At 35.1% G+C, this 23,914-nt stretch overlaps 3 protein-coding genes across 5 annotated transcripts; 2 read left to right on the top strand and 1 right to left on the bottom strand.

The window, feature by feature from the left end:
• Positions 1–4,586: 4,586 nt before the first annotated feature.
• LOC130711393 (protein SUPPRESSOR OF FRI 4) lies at positions 4,587–8,125 on the top strand. Of its 3 annotated transcripts, none has more exons than XM_057560986.1 (7): positions 4,587–4,921; positions 5,427–5,527; positions 5,698–5,824; positions 5,984–6,393; positions 6,546–6,700; positions 6,790–6,843; positions 7,532–8,125. In XM_057560986.1, exons 1-7 carry the CDS (start codon positions 4,728–4,730, stop codon positions 7,601–7,603), a joined length of 1,113 nt encoding a protein of 370 aa, XP_057416969.1. In that variant the 5' UTR covers positions 4,587–4,727; the 3' UTR covers positions 7,604–8,125. The 3 variants fall into 3 exon arrangements, with proteins under 3 accessions (XP_057416969.1, XP_057416968.1, XP_057416967.1); XM_057560985.1 differs by having other exon boundaries at positions 6,790–6,898; XM_057560984.1 differs by having other exon boundaries at positions 6,790–8,125.
• A 3,988-nt stretch (positions 8,126–12,113) lies between these two features.
• On the top strand, positions 12,114–14,173 carry LOC130715500 (IRK-interacting protein). The gene is made up of 2 exons (XM_057565609.1): positions 12,114–12,494; positions 12,597–14,173. The coding sequence occupies exons 1-2, from the start codon at positions 12,399–12,401 to the stop codon at positions 13,965–13,967; spliced, it is 1,467 nt and encodes a 488-aa protein (XP_057421592.1). The 5' UTR covers positions 12,114–12,398; the 3' UTR covers positions 13,968–14,173.
• A 3,726-nt stretch (positions 14,174–17,899) lies between these two features.
• On the bottom strand, positions 17,900–19,650 carry LOC130716094 (probable galacturonosyltransferase-like 4). The gene has a single exon (XM_057566287.1). It carries the CDS (start codon positions 19,500–19,502, stop codon positions 18,459–18,461), a length of 1,044 nt encoding a protein of 347 aa, XP_057422270.1. The 5' UTR covers positions 19,503–19,650; the 3' UTR covers positions 17,900–18,458.
• Between the last annotated feature and the right edge of the window lie 4,264 nt (positions 19,651–23,914).

Here is a 23,914-nt window from a genome sequence, read left to right as displayed (position 1 = left end):
TAGGTTCTTTGATGTTACCATGTAACTTTACTACTTTTTTCTTTCCTCCTCTTTTCTTGTTTGTATTGGGTTGAAGTACCCCTTGTACTTCACTTCAATATAATATATATTGCTTATAAAAAAAAACTTCCACCAAGAAAATTTCAGTGAAAAGAATTATTAATTATTCGAGCTAATTAAGATAGATATATAAGCACCTTCATTAACATCTATTGAATTTTGGTGTCTCTGAAAAGTTCCATTAAAATTAAATATGTGATTTGTTGACCTGTCTCAAGAATACCTCTATGCACCAGCCAGAAAATGCACTGAATTGCATAATAAAAACGAATTATTACTAGTATTTTACAGAAAGTAAACTAAAACGTGGTGCCCTGTGATATATCTTCATTCTTTGAGCAGAAGACATGTGATATTACAGCTACTTTCTTATGTGTTTTCCTTACCTTTGATGAGTGTATCACACTAAATCCCCCTGTCTTAAAACATGATCCATGTTAGTTCCAATAAAATGACCCTTGACCCATATCATGGTCTGCTCTTTGAAAGAAAATAATTTGTTACCAAATTTTTAGTTTAAAATACTTAAATAACTATGAAAAGCTTTCAAAAGGTGTGAAATTCATAAAATGCAGCACTTCTATATAATAGTCAAGTGCAACGTAAATAGACACTTTCATTTCAATCCACAAGAGTTGTGTTCACTTATAGTGACAACAAATATTCAACCACAGTTTAAATAATTTTTTTTTAATGAGCCCAGGGTATCAACCGCTGATAACAATAATTAATTTGCTCACTACAAATGTACACTAAACAATGATGTAAATTATGTGGTGCCCACACTTTTTTGTGGGTGTGATACCCACATTAGGTGATTTAGTAGACTAATGATATGTTGTAATTGAATTTATAATTATTAATGTTATAATTCTAGTCTCAATAGTACTCTCATTCATTGGGCAACTCAATTGTTCCCCAACGACCTTTGTTGACGTTCACCACGACCTTGCAGAGGTTGCAGTGAATCTCGACCCTAGCATTGGGTCTGAGCGATATGATTTCAATCACGAGAAAGGCTTTTTTTTTTTGACAGGAATCACGAGAGAGGCTTAACACCTATCTAATCGACGTCATTTATCTTTAAGGTAGATTATTGGGAAAATAAAATTGTTGACTCATGTGATATATGAGTCTTTATTACTATACTAACTCATTTAGGGTATCATACCTTGACCTGAAGTAAGGTACCACAGCAAGCGCCTATATCAGAAAATGAAATTTCATAGGAGTAAAGAACAAAAGCATAAAGGACAAGTAAAAATGGTCCTGTACGGTTTCCCCTAGACCTGATTCTGGACCACGTCTTTAGTTATGGGAAACAAAAACAAAAAATTGGTAAGAGAGGTATTAGAAAGATGAAATAAATTCCGTTGTACCCAAAAAAAAAAATGAAATAAATTGCTCTCTATAAGTAATTTTTGTTATTAGTTTTAGGCTCAGCTTTCTATTTCCATGTGGTTGATTGGCTTATAGATGCAATAAAAGCATCTCTTTTTAGTCCTGCACCTCACATTTGGAATTTGAACGCAAAGGACATTCAACCTTTTTCTTTTACAGCTTACAGTAACTTCTTGCTTAGAAATGTTATTCAAATTAAACTATACATTACTGTTTCAATTTGGATCACCCAATAAAGGATTAGCCAATACTGTTTAGTGTAGTTAGTGGCCTACGATCAGTAATTGTTTGACAAAATTATTTTGTCATCTTTTCATTATATATAGGAGTCACACGATGATTCCAGTTAATAATGCTGAACTGTACTCCCTAATCACTTCATTAAATCATGAAAGATATGATTAATTCTCTAGACCTGAAATTCACTAGCTAGCTGTGGGTGCCAGGTAATTTACCCCCTTTCACTATAATTTGTGAAACTATGATGCTTAAACATAACAATTATAGTATATGAAGTATGATTACTAGTGAGCTCTAATAAGATTACAGTAGCTCCTTATATAGTCTTCAATGCACATGTTATGTGCACTTCTTTTATTTGTCCAAGTATCAACATCTATGTGATGCACCAGAAAATAAGCTTTATGTGAATGAGTGGTATGTTGGTCTAAGTGGTACATGTTTAATTCTCTTTAAGTTAAATCTCATATTCGAGTTTTGTGGATAAAAAAAATTTCATATAAGAATTAGCTCCATGATAATGTGAATGTTCTCATCTCTAATAAAATTACTTCCGATGAATACTTTTCTTACACATAAAAAAAACCCACATAAGTGGTAAAAATCTCTAACTCTCACTATTATGTGGATATTGACATTATGTACAATTCTTTGTTTGGAAATCATAATAGCAACAATGATCACTTGTTTTTGTATGAAACATTGGCAATATGATTTGAGCATATGCAAACTAGTGGTTTGGCATCAAGACACTGAAATGTGTATCAAAAGAATTGCATTTTTTTATGTAATTGTTTAGTATTTGCATTACACTATTTCCCAAACAATAGAGTTTATATTAGGAGATTGAAGCTCCTCAATGTAACAATTAACAAACAAAGAGAGTTCATGTTTAAAAGCTAGTCCCAGTGACAAAGGACAATCTGTTGGTTTGGTCGATGAGTGTGATTACTGCCAAAATGTCATCATTTAGATGCTACTCAATTTTATCTAAAAAAGTAAAGGTAAAGGTTTAAAAGGGACTATAAGTGTTGCTACTTCTAGATGGAATGCGTGTCATCAGCAAAGCAAAAGAAGAAAGCTCATTGATGATGCCTTTCTTTTTGGCATCACTTAAGTGTATTATTTTTCCCTATACTTTCTTCTTCAATATTTATATAGCAGTTTTTATTACTCTCTTTTCTTTACTTTTACTCATCATCGTCCCTACCCTGTTCCCACTCTACATCTTCATGGTTATATTTTAATCTTTGTGTATTTTTATTCGTTACTTGATGATTATGTTGCTTCATTTCATATCATAGCATGTTTTCTCCATTACCCGTGCTTTATTATATCTTTTGTGCACTTGGGATTAACAAGTAAATCAACTTATTAGTAGTGCACAAATAATTTTTCTAGTATTAAATGATTAGATGAAATAGCCTGTTACAAATTTTAAAGAAATGTTTTGTAATTCATCGATTTTTTTAAGGGTTAATCCTCTAATTGGTCCCTGTGGTTGTGTGGCTGTCTGAAATTAGTCCCTCCCGTAAAATCTAAGTCCTCGTGTTTGAAAAAGTGTGTGTAGCAGGTCCTCGCCGGAGGGACTAATTTCCACACACTTTCCAAACACGAGGACTTAGATTTTACGGGAGGGACTAATTTCAGACGGCCACACAACCACAGGGACCAATTAGAGGATTAACCCTTTTTTTAAGGAAATAGTGCTTACTGCTTAATACTAGCAGTAGATGGGTTCAGCTCATGCACTTTGGCCCATCAATAAATAATATAGTTTTCAAGCCCAAAACAATGTTTTTGGAAAGCCCAAACAATTCAACTTGTTAGGTTGAAAGAGAATACCAAAAACCTGTCCAAATAAAAAAAACCAAGAAGGAGTTTGGATTTAAAAAACATGACCAAAAACACAAAAATACCAAAGAGAATTGTCATTCAATCTACACATTCAGTTCTGACAAAAAAAAAAACTACACATTCAGTAGATTTTTTGTGTGTGAAATGAGATCATCACGAGGGCTTTGCATAAAAAGAGGATAGCAATCCCTAAAATAGCAATTTCACAATGTTAAATATATATATACAACAAAAATTATTGATAAACATCTGAATAGTGACAAACACCCAAACGCCTTTCGTTTGTGTGATTAAAAAACCCGCACAAATTAATTTTTAACTTCCATAAATCACGGGTGTTTGAATATTTATCACTATTAAAATGTTCATCAATCATTATTCTATACAGTGCAACTCAAGCTTATTTGCGTATATCATGAACAAATATTATGTTAGGCCCAATTTTAGTTCACTCATTTCTTCATTTTTGTTTTTCTATGTTGTTTTCATACGCTTTGTCAGCTTCGCTTCACTAATTTTATTTTTTTTGACAGATGTTATTAACTTTTCGGTAAACAGTTGCATGTCCATTATACTAATGTATTTCTCCGAATTTGGACTTATGTGTCTCATCTTGGTGAGGTTTTAGCTCGTTTGCTACTAAACCAACACAAATTATAGTTTTCGGACTATACGTTAAATGACTGTTTTTATTTAAAAGAGAACATATAATTTTAATAGCTTGTTTAATATTATTTTATAGAATCAAAAGAGGTTCCTACCTAGATTAAAAAACTTATTAACCAAACAAAAATTAAAAAAATTAAATAATTACGATATAAAAAATCTTCAAAGATTATTTGAATTGAAAACATAATCATCTTGATTTGATATTTTAATTGTAAAACAAAATAAAATCCATATCTGAAAACGAATTAGATTTTAATTAAATAAAACTAGCTAAGTGCAAGAAAGTGTCCTCAGCCATTGATTTGTAATACTTTAACCTGAACCGTTGATATAGTTTAATATTTCATCTTGTTTGCAAATTTCACTTGTTCAATTCAATTCGCTATTGGAACCCTAGCTTCTCCTCCTCCTTCTCCTTCTGCTCCATTGCAGGGTGCCAGAGTCCTCACGCCCCGAACTCTAGCTACCAGAAACTCAATTCGTGAGGGATCGGAATCGCGATGGGGAAGAAGAAGAAGAGGGTTTCCTCCAAGGTCTGGTGTTATTACTGTGATCGCGAATTCGACGACGAGAAAATCCTGGTGCAGCATCAGAAAGCCAAGCACTTCAAGTGCCATGTCTGCCACAAGAAGCTCTCCACCGCTGGTGGCATGTCCATCCATGTCCTCCAAGTTCACAAGGAATCCGTCACCAAGTATTGCCCTTCATTCTCCTTATCTAGGGTTTCTCTATTTTCATGTGATTTGTGTCTAAGAGTTGGCCTCATGTTATTCTCCATGTTTATTTAGGAGTATGGATATATAGATAATTAATCACATCCTAAAGGAGATTCTGCAAATTCAGTGTGTTTTGATTTTCATTGACTTCAATGTGGCAACATATAGCTTCTCTGTTTGTGCATTGGCATCTGTGTTTTCCCTTCCGCGTTCAGGAGAAAGGGAAATCAAACATACAATTAGTGAATGCTTTAGTGGCTGGTTACTTTTGACTTTAGAGGAATGATATGGTTTCTCTTGATTACTTATGATCCATGCTCGAATGAATTTCTAATGACGACGAAGCTTGTATGTTATGTGTTTCATGTAATTCCTGTCTAAGAGTTGGCCTCATGTTGTTGATGTTAAATTGTTTTGTGATGTTTTCTTAAGTTGTTTTCGTTCTGTCAATTTTTATTGAGATTTCTTTTTTTTTATCTTTAGGGTGCCCAATGCGAAGCCTGGCAGAGAGAGTACAGATATTGAGATATATGGGATGCAAGGGATTCCACCAGATGAGTTGGCTGCTCATTATGGAGAGGAAGGTCATACCTTGTTTTCTGCAACCTTCTGTTCTTGGTTTTAAAATTTTAATGACACAAGTGTCTTTGTTGGAATTAAGATAAAAGCTTCTTACAAATATTGTTAGTAATGATAAAGATGTTGAACCAGACATGAAATGTTTAATCTTCTTATGATTTCTTGGTTAATGCAGAGGATGATGTTCCATCAAAGGCAGCCAAGGTGGATGTCCCATCAGCCCAGCTTGTAGGTGGAATGGTGCCGCCTCCTTTGGGTCCAGGATATCCTCCTCGATCAACCTTGGGCCCAATGCCACCAATGTATGTTTGTTAAAATTGTTGTTCATTTTAATTCTCCTATTATTCATGTTCTACATAGCATATAGTGCAAGTGATAAACTGTTGAATATTTTATTTATTAAACAATATATGAGTGGCACAAAATCGTCTCATTTACATACGTGATATTTTTTGCTGCAGGTATAATCACGCTGTGCCTCCTAGTGCATGGCCTGTTCCACCTCGACCTCAGCCATGGTTTCCACAACCTCCAGCTGTTTCCATGCCTCCTCCTGTTCCTTATCCACAACAGCCATTATTTCCTGTGCAGAATATGAGGCCACCACTGCCATCAACTACTTCTCTAGTTCAAACTCAGATTACTCCTCCTGGATTGCCTACATCTACACCTTCTGTCCCAGTTTCACAACCATTATTTCCTGTTGTTGGAAATAACCACACATCAAGTCAAAGTTCAACATTTTCTGCTGCACCTATTTCTCCAGGTGTTGCATCAATAACCCCAGTGCTGTCTTCAAATGTCCCTGTTGATGCACATTTGGGTGTCAACTCTTCTGTGACAAGTAGTTATCAGGCAATAGGGATTCCAGGTAACCTCTTTTTTTCTGTCCTTGAATACTTTTGGCTGGTTTTATGATCCAACTGCAAGAGTGTGTTTGATAAAATTGAGCAATTTTCTATCTTTAGGTTGACTTCGTATGATTATAGTGATTTCACTTCCTTCTCCCTCTGGTTTTTATAGGTGGGCCAGCAAGTAACTCACATTCTTATGCTTCTGGTCCAAATACCGGTGGTCCTTCAATTGGCCCTCCCCCAGTAATTGCAAACAAAGCTCCTGCTCCTCAGCCCGCCACTAATGAAGTCTACTTAGTTTGGGATGATGAGGCAATGTCCATGGTCAGTTGTATTCTTGAGGAACTCTGTTGTGTTCCATTTGACTATTACTATTTATTGATTGGTAATGGTATGATGTTTGGTTGCTGTAGGAGGAAAGAAGAATGTCTTTACCAAAATATCAGGTGCATGATGAAAGTAGCCAGGTAAGTCATACTACCTCTGCAATACATGGAGTTGCTTTCACATCTAACCAGATGAGTAGGTTTTATGCTTCCTATTTACAGATTCAGTTGTTTACGCATTGTTACCTATTTAAAGAGGTATTTCTGTGTAAATTTCTAGCCCTGTTTTGAGAAAATAAATGTCGAAGAAAATATGATCCTTTTAATCCTACCTCTTGCTTCATAACCTAAGGGGTAATTCATTTTGTTTTATTTTAAATGGTCACTATCGCTAAAAGCTATGCCTCCATTTTTGCGGGCCTCCAAAGGTTCAAGTAGGTATTCTATTAATTTCTTTGGTAGTTAATTATAGTCACTATAACATAATCTGTGAAGCTTGCTGCAAACAACCAACTTCGTGATCCTTCATCCCAGCATTTGTACATCGTTAAGAGTATGTATGTATATTTTTGTTGGGTTTGGTTTGCCAATGTTATTCTTTCTCCCCCTGCTTGATTCCAAAAGTTTGGGGTTTACCCAACTGGTTTTTGCCCACTCGTAGCATCATTACATTTATTTTATGGAACAAGTGAATTCAGACTTGGCCCAGGTCAGCTTCTTTCGCAGAGTTTGGATCTCTTGCATAGGACCAGGCTCTAAAATATTTGGTTTGTTGTAATTTGTGGTCTATGATTACTTGCTGATCACTATTTTCATGTTTGTCTTTCAGATGAGCTCCATAGATGCAGCCATAGATAAGAGGATACTTGAAAGCAGGCTGGCCGGTCGTATGGCATTTTAGATCAATCTCATCCATACACACCTGTCAAATGTCTTCAGTCAAATGTCTTCAGTGATATGGTCTCAGAACGGCGTTTTAATTATCTGCTGACAACATGTGTTCAACATTCCTTTATTTAAGGCAAGTAACCTTGTTATTGTGCCATTCTTTGCCAAAATGGACAGTGGGCTCGGCCCTCATATTGAAATCAAGGAAAGAAGGTTGCAATGGGGTTTTGAAATGCTTATCTGGTAATATTTGCTCTAAGGATGTTGCAGAGCTTTGTTTCTTTCTTTTTCCCGTACCTTTTCTCCCTTTGATGTTTTTAGTCAATCTTTTAGGACATGGTACTTCATTACCATTTGGTGTAATCTACATGTCTTGTGTCTTTGGGAAACAAAATTGACTGCATTTCTTTGTTCTTCGTCATTTGTATTGTTTTACCTTATCGCGAGTGTAAAAGAAAGTCATGAAAGAGGAAAATTACAAACCTTTGCAGACAATAAAACTTATTTGAATACAACTTTTATATATTCATACTCACTTTCTATTTGAGCCATATACTCACTTTCTATTTCATCCAGTTTCCAGCTTACCCTCTTTTCATCTCTTAATTCTTTTCCTGGGTTCGTTTGGGGACTCACTTTGAGAGGGTAAAGTAAGTATCACAATCATTGATTGAGTTATTTAACTACTAATGGTTATGATGCTTGTTTTACTCTGTTAATCTAGTCTATTCACTTTAGAAGAGTCAAATTCTCGTTTGCTATCACATCATTCATAATAACTATCACTTCTCACTTTCTATTTCATTCATTTTCCAGCTTACTCTCTTTTCATCTCATAATTCTTTTCCTGGGTTTGGGGACTCACTTTGAGAGGGTAAAGTAAGTATCACAATCATTGATTGAGTTATTTAACTACTAATGATTATAATTCTTATTTTACTATGTTAATCAAGTCTACTCACTTTAGAAGAATCAAATTCTCTTCTGCTATCACATCATTCAAAATAACTATCACTTCTATCTATGTCTTTCTTTAGGGGTGGAGATGGTATGAGTGTGAATAATTATTTTTTTCTGTTCAAATTGGATACTACTTGGTGTTTTCGCCATCCTTTGGTTCATGTTGATGTGTTGCAATGGTTATAGATCTGAGAAAGCCTATTTGTGATGAGATTTTGGGTGGGGTAGGATTTGGGGATTGTAGGTTTTAAATTGCTGATCACAAAGTATATTAGATGACTTCCTCTTAGCACCCTACAAAGTGATCTTACCCACTTCTTATGAATTAAAACCTTTTTTTTCCATCTTGACTCCACTGGTTCAGAGTGAAGGTCTACTTTAGTGATTAGCCCCCCAAAAAAAGATTGGAGTATGCGATTTCTCAAATGGGTCACATCTTAGGGTGCGGCTTTCCATTAACAAAATGAATAAATAAAATAGAGATCATCGTAGATAAGACAAATAAAACTGAAAGTCAAAGTTGACACTTTGAAGTCTTCCAAAAGCCAGTGGATATAACAAGGGCCCTCTAAAAATAATTAAATAAATAAACAAAACTATATATTAGCCAACATAATTGTAATTGCAAAATGAGTGTGAAAACCAATTCAGAAATGAGTGTAATTGCAAAATGAGTGTTGAGTCTAAAATAGTTGACATCAAGATTGTGTCAAGAAGGAGAAATCAAGGGCAATACAAAAAAATAATTGGAAAATGTCATCTCACAAGAAGTTAAGAACGGGAACGGGGATTCAACACAAGGATAAAGAGGGAACACGAAGAAAGAGCAAACCAATTCAGAAAGGACACCCCATTTTTCTGATAACTTAACCAAACTAGAGTACTAAATAATGGACAAGGCTTTCTAGGGATGTAGAACAAGATACAGCTGTGTAGAAGTTGACCCACTACTCTAAGAATTCCAAAATTAGATTGTGTTTCTTTGCCGCATGGAATTTTAGCTGCACCAAAGTGTCTGTCTAAATTTACTCCAAGAGCTAAACAACCACATGCTAAATTGAAATTTAAGTAAAAAAATGAATGTAATTTATAAAAAACTTATTTTGATTACATTACTTTACCTAAGATTATGCTATTAAAAATTGGGTTAAGTTATGCAGAAAAAAATTGGTTTAAGTTATACAAACCCATTTGTAAACTGCTGATGAGAATAACTGCAGGTTAGAATGGATGTTTGAATATACAATGAAAATCTTGTTGAAGTTAAAATTGCGGTAGATAAACACAAAAGTTAATGGAAATTGCTTATATTCACTACAATTTTAGTTCATCGTAGTTATTTATCGTGTATTTAAACATGCATAGAGATTAAACTAAGAGAAATAGTTTCTACCCACCATTGTCACACTGAATTTTTTTTTTACTATGTTTCGAATAATGCATCAACTCTACAATTGGTGACAACATCCTCTGTTGCTTTCTAGTACAGTTGTTCATGCCTCTTTAAAACGGCACACCAAACCCCATTTGCCAATTTAATGCTGTGTTTGTCATTTTATACCTCTTGCTCCACTTGAAGGTTTCTTTTGTGAACCAATGAACCTGTAATCACGGAATTTGCTATTGTTTCCATCACACTGAGATCAAATATCATGGCTAAAAACGGAAAACGTGTTAAATTCAAACTTCCATTAAGTTCTTATATTTACACATTACTCTAACCATCACTTTCATCTCTATTCTTAAACTACATGACAATAATTATTGAGTAGGAAAGTATGTGGGTTATTACATCAACACAACGTTTTTAGAACTTCCCTTTTAACTTTTAAGGATGATCTCTTAATTCTGCTACTTGCTGCTTCTTAAAGAATGAAATTTATAACCATCAACCTACTGAATGGTTTATCTATTGGCTATTGGTGGTTGATTTATTGAACCAAGTAAGCCTTTAAGCTGCTATGCACAATCAAAATTGCGACCATAGGCATCAAAGTCTTCAGAATCGACGACCATATATAATGGTAATGGCAGTAACAGTACTTTATTGTACTTTTTTTCCACAATTTAAACCTACAACCATAACAAAATTTGAAATAAAGTGTGTTTTTCTTATCATTGTTTGTGTTATGTGCTTATATCATTAAATTTAGTGTTTCGTTCAAAACAATTTTATCTGAGCTGTGAACATTCATATTATGATGTCACTAGTGGTTTCAGCAAGAGTTCCCCCCTAATACTCGAGCTTAAAAAACATTTTACCATAATTTTGATCTCTTTATTTTCAAAGAAAATCTTGAATGCTATTATAATACTAAACCTTCAATGCTCCCTCTTCCACATAAAAAAAATTGGGTTTGTTTAGGGTGGACCAAAAATATTTTGGTGTATCATGAACCAATAATTAAGAACTTTTAGTGTCGTCTTTGACCAATTTGCGCCTCTCATCACCCTATGCACAACTGCCCCTAAGTCACTACACTCATACACACACCCATCAACACCACCTCACGCCCCACTTCTTTATCCAATCAGAGAGTGTTCGAGCTACATCTAAATTTGGGTTTTCTGTCGTCAAGGATGGTTTTCCCATGGTGGAGCGCAGGTGCGAGGTTTCTTCATTTTCATCTTCATTAGCAAAGCTAAGAAGTTTGGGGGTTGGAGCTTCTTGGGCTGGGCTAATTGGTGGCTGCAAACAGGTTGATATGACGATGGTGGAAACATAAGTGGAGTCAATGGTTTTCGAGGTCAATTCGGCAGGGTAATCATCATTGAGGCTAAGGTTCCAAGGGGGTTGTGTCGATCAAAATCATTGATGTTGCAGGGGGCGGCGGGGGGTTGTTCGGGAGGACGCAAGGAAGGGAGGTTGAAGCGGGGGAGAGTGAGAGTCGAGGGAGAGAAAGATAGAACAAAGCCTAGATTGTCCAAAATAGCTTAGAGTGCACCAATGAATCAAAACACTTTTTGTCCACCTTAAAACGACCATAAGTAATTTTATTTTTTCTTAAATACTATTAGTAGTAAACCACAAGCTCTAGCGCGCTGATTCTTCACCACTTTCTTGAACCATTAGGTTAGGACTTCAATTTTTATTCATAAGTTGTTTATCATTTTGGCGAAACTTGCAACGAAGAAATTAATCACTCTTATTGATAGTGGATAAAAAAGTACTCCCTCTATTCATTTATATAAGAACTGAATGAGCGGTGTAATTTTGGAAAGTTGAGATAAATTTTAATAAACTTAATATCGTCTACCATTTTCTTAAGAGACATGAAATGTTAGTTTGATTATTATAAAAACGAAGGTGAAAGTATTTTATTTAACTACTCATCATTTCATCCCGTGTCTAAAGTCTAAACCCTCATCCTCTACTAGTAATTAGCAACAATTAATGCTCATCTTTTAGCACAAACTTTTTGGATCATTTTGTCCTCCTACCCTCGAGAAAGGCACTACTACAGAGAGTGCCACCCTCCCTCCATTTCATGGTGCAGCATTGATATGCTCATTTAATTTCCGAGGAATTGATGACCCCATCGTCATGAAGAAGATGGAGACTCATTTAATACATTCACATGCATCACTAATCCTCTCTCTCTCACTGAAAGAGACATAGTTGGTGGCTTCATGATCTACCGCATTCAAGAATTAATATGGGTAGTTGAGTCCTCTGCTAATTGGTCTCTCTGGATTTATTACCACCTATTTAATGTTACCCACCACTTTCCATTTAATGCAAAAGGACCACCACCACCACCTCGGTAGCATACCACTGTTCCTGACATGTCACGGATAAATGCAAAAAAATTTCATACTAGTAACTTCTTGCAAACATCACAACCCAAATGGCTCTTCCTTCTTCCTCTTCTTCTTCATCTTCTTCTTCTTCATCCAAATCCCCTCCTATTATTCCTTCACGCCATTCCCCACAATTCACTCCTGTGAGTAGTGTAGTTCCTTAGAAACATGTTGTAATTTTTATCTTGTCATGGTAAGAAATTAACGTGTTTTTTTGATATTTTCCATTGTTAACAATGTTTCAGATTCAGGAGGAGCATGAATTTGATGATGGCTATAGTAGTGAAAACAGAACAACTCCTATTGCTTGCATTGATCACATTAAAGGCCTCACTCCAAATCACCACCGCCACCAACACCACCCTCCAACTCCTATAGTGAAGAAGAATGGTAGCAAATCCAATCACAAGAAGAAAAGGTCTCAATCTGAAGAAGAAGATGGTTCTGTTTCCTGCAACAAGTGCAGGCCACACTCTCGTGACAAAATCTTCATCCTTCCTTTAGATCACACCAGCAACAACAGCAAGAACTCATCTCTATTGGCTAGTCCAAATGGGATTTTCAGGTCCATCGTTTCCAAGCTCACCCGGAAGAGCCCCATGTCATCAAGCACCACCGAATCTCTCTCACGTTCAAGAGAAGAACAGTGGAAAATCGCAGTGGCAGAGCTTTCTCACAAGCTGGTTCAAGCCACAAGAAAAAGGGATGAAGCTCTTCTGGAAGCTTCAAGGCTCATGCACTCCATGACTGAGCTAGAGAAGAAGCTCAACAAGCTCGAACTCTACTGCCACACCTTGAAGTCAGGCCTTGAAGAATGCAGCAACAACAGCAACAACAAGGTTCAGAGCTTTCATCAGGACTCTGTTATCCAACACTTCTTGGTCTCTGTTTCTGAAGCAAGATCCTGTGTGAGGCTTCTGAGTCGCTCTCTCACTATGCAATTGAGGCACATGGGGGGGACCAAAGTGTACGAGAAGGTTTCAATTCTCCTCCAACCTTATGAAATCAGAATCTCCTTCTCTAAGAATCCCAGAAGCTTGCTTTTCTACCTTGAAGCTCTGTTAAACAGAGCATTTTTTGAGGATTTTGAATCAGTGGGGTTCCAGAAGAATGGTTGCAATCAAACACTGAATCCAATGGATCGGTGCGAGGCTAGTTTCACTGCTTTCAATACCCTTCACGGGTTGACATGGGAAGAGGTGCTGAGCAAAGGGACAAGGCACTTCAGTGAAGAGTTCAGCAGATTCTGTGACAGGAAAATGAGTGAGATTGTGGCGATGTTGGGTTGGAACAGAGCATGGCCAGAGCCATTGTTGCAGGCTTTTTTTGGTGCCTCCAAGAGTGTTTGGATGGTGCATTTGCTAGCTAACTCAGTTCATCCCAGCTTGCCAATCTTCAGAGTGGATAAGGGTGTGAGCTTTGATTCAGTTTACATGGAGGACATGGGGGGTGACAGGGCTTCAAAATTGGTCCCTAACATGGTGAGGATCATGGTAGCACCAGGGTTTTATGTGTATGGCAGTGCAGTGAAATGTAAGGTGCTCTGTAGGTACTTGAGCAGCAGCAACAACCACAGTAACAAGGGAGAAGTGAAAGGTTTAACCCCTTCTCCTTAATCTTGATTAAGCCTTTTTTTTTTTCTTCAATATAATCACTTTGAGATGGAAATGGTTGTTTTGGATCAGATTCTATTGTTTTTACCTTGGCCAATTAGTGTGAAATTAAATGTATATTACATTGTATTGGGGCCCATTTGTTGGTTCCATTTATAGTATGTTTAGTTCCATGATAAAATGCTGCACAATCACTTCTGATAAGAAGCTAATAGCATGTTTGGATTAGCTTCTTCTTCAGACTCAATTATGGTGCTCAAAAACTACCCACCTAAGTTTTTCCCATAATTAATTTTGATTTCAGAGTTAATCGTATAAAAATTTGAAAACATGTGCATTTTACAACTTTGGTAGATCACTTATGTTAATAATGTTGATCTTTGGGGCAAGAGTGTTCAATCAATGAGCTACTAGTGAATGAATATACACTAAAATGAGCTGATATTGGATCACATGTGGCACATCTTCTAAAATTTGGTAATTCTAATCTATATTTTGTGCGTGTTTGAATACATGGTGAAAAGTCATAATGAGATCAAAATCATTGTGATTAGTGGATAGTTGCAATCTTGCATAAGCTCTGTAGTAATAGGGTGAAGTTAAAATCACATTAATTGGTGAAGGAAAGTTGTTTCTTTCCCCTATGGACCCAAACATCCACTTTGTAGTTTTTTTTCTCAGAACTAAGAAGTGATTATGGGACATCTCATAAAAACCCTATTAGTAGGCAATGTTTCATACTTGAGATGTTGGTTTGTAGATATTTTTTGGTCAACGTGAACAATTTGGCTTTTTATGGCATCTCTTTGTTTTATCTTCTGTCTGGTCTATTTGGACCTGTTATCATTTTGTTTCTAAACACATCTACCTGGAAATTTCACCTTCAGCTGCTTAAAATAGTTTGATGGGATTGGGAAAGACAAGTGTGTTTGATAGTCAGATTCTGATGGGTCCTAAACCATGTGGATTGTGATCAGAGATCATGATGAACCTGTGAAAAGATGAATTCATATCCACACATAGATACAAACACAGTTTAACCTTTTGTACTAAGATGCTCTTGCTTATCTTGTGAATGAGTTTTCAATGTTATGCTTTTCGTTATCAAATACAAAATACAATGCCCTTGAGAATCGTACTGTATTGCATATGCAAACAAAATTATAGAGTGTCCAAATTAGAGGCATGGTGATGGTGGGAAATCATATCCATACACAAGATTGCTTTGTTTTATATTTTGTGTTGATTAGTGTGTATTTAAAAACTCGTTAACTTTTTCATAATGAAGGAAAAAAGAGATTATGAAAGAAAAAATACTGATAATATTTTGAAAAAATCTCTCTACAATTAATTTTAAAGACAGAAGCATTTTTTGTAAGTAGATTTTAGATGACAATTGATTTTGAGGAAAAACAAACCAATTCAAACATGCTCTAAGTAGCTTTGGTGGGGGGAAATATGTGATTATGTATAGTTCAAATATGTTGTTAACCTTCCATTCATTGTCCTCCTAAGTAATGACTCCTCAGCTCAAGAAATAAGAAGTCTATATTAAGTTTAAGGAGCTGCTTTTTGGATGAAGGGAAAAGCCTAAACTATTTATTTATTTATTTATTTTAACAAGTGTGATTTCCCAAAGCGTACAATTGTTTTTAAAATCGAAAACCAAAGTGCACTTATAACAAAATAAAATAAAAAACTCAACTCTTGCTGGTAACAAAAGGTTAAACTCATCAAATATAAAATCATTTTTAATATATTTGATGCTTCTTATAAAATAGTTTGAATGAGATTACTCAACGTAATAAGTTCACTTAATTGAAAGGATGACGCGACTGTTATTTTAATCTCTCCTTTCACATATTTACTCAATATGTATTTTAGTTGAGGTAGTCTAAATTACTCAAAGTAAATGAGTTAAATGACCCATGGTAAAATTTGGGTTAAGTAACCCATGATCTAAGTGAACCAATCACATTTAAGATAAATTGATTGAATTTTTTACATTTTATTTATTAATTTATTTAGGAGTAAATATGTTTTTGTCCCTAACTTATACAAATGAATCTAAAATGGTACTTGAAAAAAAAACGCAAAGATTTTAGTCCTTAAAATTATTTTTCATATCTATTTCGGTCCCTTCAAAATTTCTTCCATTAAATTTAGTCCTTCCCCAAAATTCAAAGAACGCAGCCATGGGATTCTCAGTTCACTTGGATTCATGTTGTGTTCTCAAAATTGAAATATATATATATATATAATAATGAATTAGGCAAATGGTTTTATGTTTTGTGAATTCATGTTTGCTTCCTGTAGATCCATATGAAATCAAATCTTCTCATGGTTTCGAGCATAAGATACTTCTACAGTTTTTTTGGTAAAAGAAAACGCTGAATTTATCCACAGGTCTGACTTTTATTGATCATTGGCCAATAGCCATAACAATAAAAAATCCAATTTAGAAAGAATACAAGGCCCCCTAAACAATAATGCCTTTTATTTAAATGCTTTCTCAAACCTAATTTATGCAGTTCAGAAAAGGTGGAAAAACAAACTGAGGATTGTATACCACCGTTTACCTATGAATTTGGATCCCCTCATGTGTAATTTCCACATAACAATGTCATGTGAACTAATCAGGACCATCGATGATTTTTTTTTTTGAAATCTAACGGTTGATATTGCTATATTTTTTTTTACTTGCCACGGTAGCTTACCATGTTCTCTGCTTCTTCTCTGTCGCTTAAACTGTTAAACATGAAAGTCGGTCTTCTCATGGAGTCTCCTTTGTCTTCTCTATCCAGGAATTAATTTCACAAGAAATTCTCAAACGAAACAAGGAAGGCACAACAGGGTTGCTATTTCTGGGCATTGAATTGAAAATCAAGCGAATAGTTTTTAACAATTGCTTGTTCAATTCCTCTAATTGAATTCAGATATATGATACAAATAGGATTTCTTATTCTTTCCCATTATTGGGATGGATTTATGAATTTTTGGGTTTTGAAATGGTTATGAAGGAAGAAGGACTAAATTTAGTGGAAGAAATTTTTTCGGGATGAAGATAAATGTGTTTTTTATTCAGGTACCATTTTATATTTATGTGTATAAATCAGGGACAAAAACATATTTAAAGTAAATAAATTAATAAATAAAATATAAAATAATTAACTAACTTATCTTAAATGTGATTGGTCCACCTAAACTATGAGTTATTTAACCCAAATTTCACCCTGGGTTATTTAGACGGCCCCGGGTCAATAATATTTAAACATGTGTTAAGAGCTGGAATTTTCATGTTAGACGAAATTGTGCTGACAATTAACAATTTTTTTTTTTTTGAAACTGACAATTAACATGTTAGAATCACTATAATTGGTTAATCTTCTTTTGTGAACGATGGATGATGGGTTTGTTATCAAAATGGACCATGGGCCGAAGGAATGTGCCTAAATGGATTCACAAATTGGACCGTAGAAATCTATTGGAGCCCATGAAGTGTAGCACAACCTGAGTATTTAGGATCTGTTTGAAGATGACGAATGAACCCCAGCTTGACAACAGACACACCACCTGCTTGACGATGAAGTATGAAGGACGAACCACCCTATTCTACGACTGAGCTGAGCTAAAAAGAAAACACTGTTGCCATTGATATTGGTCTGAACAAATTCCTACCCGATGGTAGGCCACTAGTTCCACCCTCTGCAGTACAGTAGTAGTAACGTGTACTACCAACTAGCTCCTGTTTGGGCCTACTAATAGCATGATTGGTAGATTGGTAAGGTTGGGAATATATTGCCATCTTCAAAAAAATCATAATGATGTCTAATTTAATTTCAATGAATGAATTTCATATCACCTTTGAATGCCATCTCTTGTGTAAGTTTCTACAAAGAAAGCAACCATGTTCTATATTTCCATCCTTTGTAAAAACTTCCCATCCACAACTTAATCAGTAAATTGTAGTCCATTAACTTCATGATATGAATACATCAATATGGGTACAATTTTGTCAAAAATCTGAAGCTGTTAGCACTAACCCATCTAAAATACAATCTTCTGAGTGTTAGACTAATCAGCATAATTTGTATATATGTACAATCACTAGAAATCCCAAAAAAAATCACTACAACAAAGAAAATAAATAAAAGAATAAAAGAATTTGCAACTCTACCCCTGCCCCCTCAATCTGCATGCTGTTTGGAGGTGTTAGTTCCTCTTCCCCTCAACCCAAAATTGAGTTAGAAAAACTGAATGTAAGTGTCCTCTCTTCGCTCCATTTTGCTTTAATTTCGCCTAATTTGTCAAATCAATCTCCTTCTCAAGATTTTAAATTGCGATCCGCAATTGCAATTGACGCTCAACATAATGAGTTTTGGAATCTCCACATTAGTGCTACCACGGTCGCAATTATGGCTGCATCTATTGATATTTATCTATAATTTCAAATGCAACCATTGTCGCGACCGCAATTTAAGACTCAGCTGGCTCTCATTCTTCGAAAAAATGTCTCGACGATCGATAGAGATCATAAGGAGCCCAAAGATGATCCACAATGCAAGGTCTCCTAGAATCTAACCTCAACCAAGGCTTACCCTTCCCACTCCAATGCAAAAGACTAATAGGTCCAGGGTGCAAGCTTCTACATTTCCCTTCAAAGTTATCTCCTCCCAAACCATGCTGGTTCCACCGGTGATCCACCGCCTTAATATTCCCCGCCAGAACCAACAAAAACGGCGGCAGAGACCCCAAATGGTAAATCCTCTTCTGTTGCTTCTGCACCGTCATCCACTCCTCCACCTTCTCCGTGTACTTCTCCTTCCTCCATTTCTCAACATCCATCACCATCACCCCTGTGTTGAAATAACACGGTTTTCTCCCCTCAAAAGTTTTCGACAGAGCAGAATCCGACCAGAAATTCTTCGTGAAATACAGAGTGAAATTTGCGTGGCAATACTCCGGCGCCGCCACCACTTTCCCCTCCATGTCCACCCCCCAAAGCTTCGCCACGTCGTCAACGACGACGAGGTCGGAATCGAGGTAAAGCACGCGCTGAACGTCCTCCGGCAACGTGTCTGCGAGGTAGATTCTGGCGTAATTCAGAGGCTGGTCTAATGCCTGACGAATTGATTTTGAAATCTTGCCGCGAACACGGCTTGAATCGAAGCGGTAGATCTTCATGTTGAGGTAAGGGAAGGTGGATTTGATGCTGGAGAAAAGCTCCGGCGAGTCGTGCGCGGAGAGGAAGTGGAAGGCGAGATTCTCCGGGCACGTGGAGTGCTGCAGCATGGACAGCACCGCGGCCATTGTGCCGCGGAGGTAGTTGACGTCGAGCGTCATGGCCACATTGATCCGGTCGGCGGCCGTGGTCCCGCATCGCCTGCCATTGCGGAATGCAGGTGCCTCGCGAAATAGAGGGAGGTCCGGGGAGGGGAGGCGCACACGGATGGCGGAGGAATAATGTGGGAGGGGAAGGAGGAAGAGGGACAGGAGGCCAAGGAGTGCTACCGCGGAGGTGGAGCTCCGAAAGACCATCCTGTCTCAAAGGTTTGTGTCTTGCTTTTTACTGTTTGATTAATCTTTAACGGATGTCACCACCCGTATCTAGATTTTGTTTTGATTTGATTGTGTTCAGGAGAATTTGGGTTTTGGAAATATCATTAAAAAAACAAAAATTGATGTGAAGAGGTTGTTGACTCAAGGTAAGAAAGGTGAGATTGTGTGAAAAAATTGGTGGGTGTGTTCAAAATGTGGAGAAAAGAGAAAATGGCGGGTCTATGTTTGTCTGGGGATGGACTAATTTAGAAACTTGGATTTGAGATATGAATATAATAGGCATTTGCCAAAGCAGTGGTCAAATTATATTATCAGTGTTTGCTTTTCTTTTCTCAAAGTTGATATCCTCAATGGTCGGATAACAAAGTTTATGACAACTAGAACTGATTCATGGTCATGGCACTCCAGTCCACACCATGTGCTGTTTGCTGTTGAAGACGAAAGATGTTGGTTTATCAGCATTTGCAATTGCAAGTTTGGGGTGATTACTTAGTTGATGGAAAAATGGAGCATTTATTTAGATTGAACAAATTTTTTAATCATTAACTTGGACTTTCTGAAATATGAAATTAAGATCGTCACTGGATACAACACTTTGAACTTTTTTGCTATATTTTGTAGCTTTAAGCTTATCAACCGTGGCATGTTTTGTTATTTTTAAGTATTATTATTATTATAATTATTTATAGTTGTTGTTTTTTCAATCAAAAATATTTTATTTTTATTATTTTTCCACTTTATGCTTTATTTTCTCAAAGATTTTGTTTTGTATGGGGGCCATGTTATTGGATTTCATAGCTAGTGCGTAGTTCAAATGTTGCTGGATTACATAGCTTGTAGTTCAACATTCATAGCAGCTTGGTGATCGATACAAAAATAGACTCGGTTTGAGAAGATAGCTGCATAACAAAACGTTTTAGGGTGAGTTTAATTTGTCATATGAAAGATGATGGGAAATAGCTAGGAGGATAAGGGCAGCAGGTGAGATTACAATTAGTAATCTTGAGATGCATGTGATGTATATGGAGGGAGGTCAGCAATAACTAATGGTAATGAAGTGAGCTGAAAAAATTAGGAATCTCAAATTTGATTATGAAGAGAACTGATTCTTATTATGAAAAAGTTAGTTGAGAGTGAAGTGAATTATATTTGGATGCACTTTTGAGAAAAAATAATTTTTATATGTAAATTAATATTGTGAAATCTAATTATAAAATCTCACAATTGATTATACTGGCATAAGTTATTCTCTTATGTTTCTTCCCATAATTAATTTTGGGACTTAAATCATTCATTTAAGTTAATTATCAAACATCTATATAACCCCTTAAAACTGATTTTATTCAATAAAAATAAAAATTACTACTCTAAAAATGGAACCTAACACACTGAAATCATTTGAAAAGGTTAAAGAAGAATCCTAAGTGTAAAGGTCCAAGCCACTATATATTAAATAATAATCATATCCTTGCTTTTGTTGGGCCTAAGAATACATGTTGCAAAGGTCCGGGCTTAGAATGAGTCTTGATTTCCATACATCACAGAATATGACCCTATTGCAATTCGGAAGGTCACATTTTCTCTTTTCTATATGATCATTAGGACCTTAATATTTTTTTCAACATCATGTGGCCTAATTAATCAATCAAGCCACAAATACATAAAAAAAGGGGGTTGTGATATGCTTTTTAAATCCCACAGATACATTAGTATTCAGAATTTAATTCATTTACGTACACTAATAGTGTATAGAGTTTTACACATATATCAAATAACATCATTACATTTTTCATTTTAAATAATTTTAATTTAAATTCAAATTTAACTTTGATATGATAAATTTACTGATTCTAATTGAATGACTGTATAAAAATATTTTATATTATCAGGACATAATAATTAAACTTTAATATTTATGTTGTTGTTATCCCAACATGTTAAAGGAAATTATTTTCATTTTTTAAATATGATTACAACTGTGTGCAGGGTCGGCTACCCACCGTCCCATAAATGAATTAGCCTAACCCAAAACATGTTTTACGGATTAATGCTAAAATATTGTGTGGTTCAAATAAAAATCTCATGGTTGTGGTCTGAGTTGAGTCAATATAAGTTTAAGGGTTAGTTAAATATGTTTTTTATTTAAAAAATAATGAATTATTGGTTTTAATTCGTACAACTATCTTTTTAAAATCACAAGTATCTTTTTTTTTCCAATTATAAGTTTTCTAAAGAACTTATGAATAAGAGTTTTCCCTAAATGGATTACTGCTACAAATTAGAAGGGAAATGAAAGTCTAACGTTAGAGTTAGTAAATGCCATTCAAGTCAAAAGCTTGTTAAAGACAAATGGAATAGATCAGCAGCCAGAACCAGATTCGTATATATAAATTGAGGGGATTAATTATTTAATTTGAATAAAATTTATCCCTCGCTAGGCAAGCCAGCCATAATTAAAATCTGGACTATTAGAAGAATGAATAGTATAAGATTACATTGAAGATATGATTAGGACTATATTAGTTGAGACTTGTAGGTGAAGATCTGGAAATTTGTTATTCTCTCTACTATGTAATCCAAACTGTCGTCATGAAAATCCCTTGTCTAATATATGATGATTAGACTTGTGAACCTTGACTACCACATTAATTTAGCTTCTCTTTCAAAATCCATACATTGCCATCTAAATAATACCAAATGCTTAAAAATAAAACTATTGATCATGTCTTTCTAACTATACCACTGCATATATATTGATAAAACATCCACTTGATTTATGATACTAAGGTTTAATCCTCAAGAAATATGATTTGATTAATTCGCAGTGGGAATATTTGGCCCTATCTTGTTCTTTTTTTTTTTTTTTTCGTTTGTAAACGATCATGTCAACTCAACATATTTGATTATTTGGAGTTCAAGTTCAACCCTTTTCTAAAAAAAGGGCACGACAAAAGTCAATCACGAAAACAAAGAATGTGTTATTAACGTTTTAACACAAAAAAATATTCCAATTAATATTTAGGTATTAGTTACAATCATCCAATTAATTAGGTACCTGTGTGACATTTTTTTCTATTCAATAACTGGTAGCCAAAGAATCATTTCCTCTTTGTGAGTGCATATTTTGCTTCGTGTTGTTGGTGGTAGAATTGCTTCTCCACTTTAATGATCAATTTTTGGATGTTTGAATGTTTCTATTTACAATCAATTTTAGCTTCAAAATCAATTTTGGAATTTACAAATTCTTGTCCATGCGGCGCACATATAACATGTTTGGATATATGCTCTGTGTGTGTTTGGATTAGCGTTAGCAGAATTTGATCTGGCCAGAATTGAATCTGGAAGAATTGGATCTGGTAAACGTGAGTTTGAGTGACGTGATTTATGTTTGGATACATTTATCAGGAATTGGATCTGATAGACTTGAATTGGATCTGTAAAAGGGTGAGGGGACAATTAGATCAGCATTGATGCTGAAGCAACAAATTGTTGTGTTAGGATGGATCCAATTCTGGGGCCAGAATTGGATCAGCATTTAGCATCCAAACATCAATGGAGATGGGAAAATCACGTTTGAGGTCTTTAAATGTGGATCAGGCCTGATCCAACGTGCATCCAAACACACCCAGACTCTTCATCTATTTCAAAATTGATTCTGCACACAAGGACACAACCATAAAACTTGGTGACTAAGTGAAAATTGAACTGATCATTAAGTAAAATTGTCAATGGCTAATTGAAAAATTAGTATAAATTTTATTGAGGAATCAAATATAATATTTAAATATTATTCTATTGAGAATTTTTTTAGAGGCAATTACCTTTTTTCTAATATTTAGGTTTTGTTTGGCATTAAAAAGGTTGAGAGGAAAGGATAAAGAGAGCGAGAAACAAACCAACCTCATTTGATTTAAATGATCTCAAGAGAGAGAGGTTGTAACTTGTAAGCACCGTGTCAGATTTTTTTTTCTAGTCTCTCACATTTGGAGAGAAATACACACGAGAGTTTTTTTTGCTATCTTTCCCCCTCAATGTGAATTTTTGAATATAGATTAATGGGATAAAAAAAAGTTTTCAATGTCATTTTCCACCTCATGTTTTTACTTTTTATCATATCAAACATTAAACAATAAAGTATAAAATCTATTATATTTTTCATTTCTTTCTCTCTATCCATATTATCTCTTCTTTCTTTCTCTCCTTAACCAAGTAAATTAAATATTAGTTTCGTCCATGTTTGCATGAGTAACTTCTTATTTTTAATTCGTTACATGTGAGAATTGATTTTGATTTAACGAGTAAGTTTTTTAGAGTCTCCAAACATACTAATAATCAATTGTATGATTTAACAATTGAATTTCACTAGAAAATTATAATTTTTTTAAAAATAA

This window comes from Lotus japonicus, chromosome 4 (genome assembly GCF_012489685.1).
Source record: "Lotus japonicus ecotype B-129 chromosome 4, LjGifu_v1.2".
Classification (NCBI taxonomy): domain Eukaryota; kingdom Viridiplantae; phylum Streptophyta; class Magnoliopsida; order Fabales; family Fabaceae; genus Lotus; species Lotus japonicus.
This window is presented reverse-complemented; position numbering and strand designations above follow the sequence as displayed.

Coding starts and splice junctions, on each gene's coding strand:
- LOC130711393 (XM_057560984.1), top strand. CDS start 4,728: ATGGGGAAGAAGAAGAAGAGGGTTTCCTCCAAGGTCTGGTGTTATTAC. Junction 4,922..5,426: donor CACAAGGAATCCGTCACCAA/GTATTGCCCTTC, acceptor TTTTATCTTTAG/GGTGCCCAATGCGAAGCCTG. Junction 5,528..5,697: donor TGCTCATTATGGAGAGGAAG/GTCATACCTTGT, acceptor TGGTTAATGCAG/AGGATGATGTTCCATCAAAG.
- LOC130715500 (XM_057565609.1), top strand. CDS start 12,399: ATGGCTCTTCCTTCTTCCTCTTCTTCTTCATCTTCTTCTTCTTCATCC. Junction 12,495..12,596: donor ATTCCCCACAATTCACTCCT/GTGAGTAGTGTA, acceptor ACAATGTTTCAG/ATTCAGGAGGAGCATGAATT.
- LOC130716094 (XM_057566287.1), bottom strand. CDS start 19,502: ATGGTCTTTCGGAGCTCCACCTCCGCGGTAGCACTCCTTGGCCTCCTG.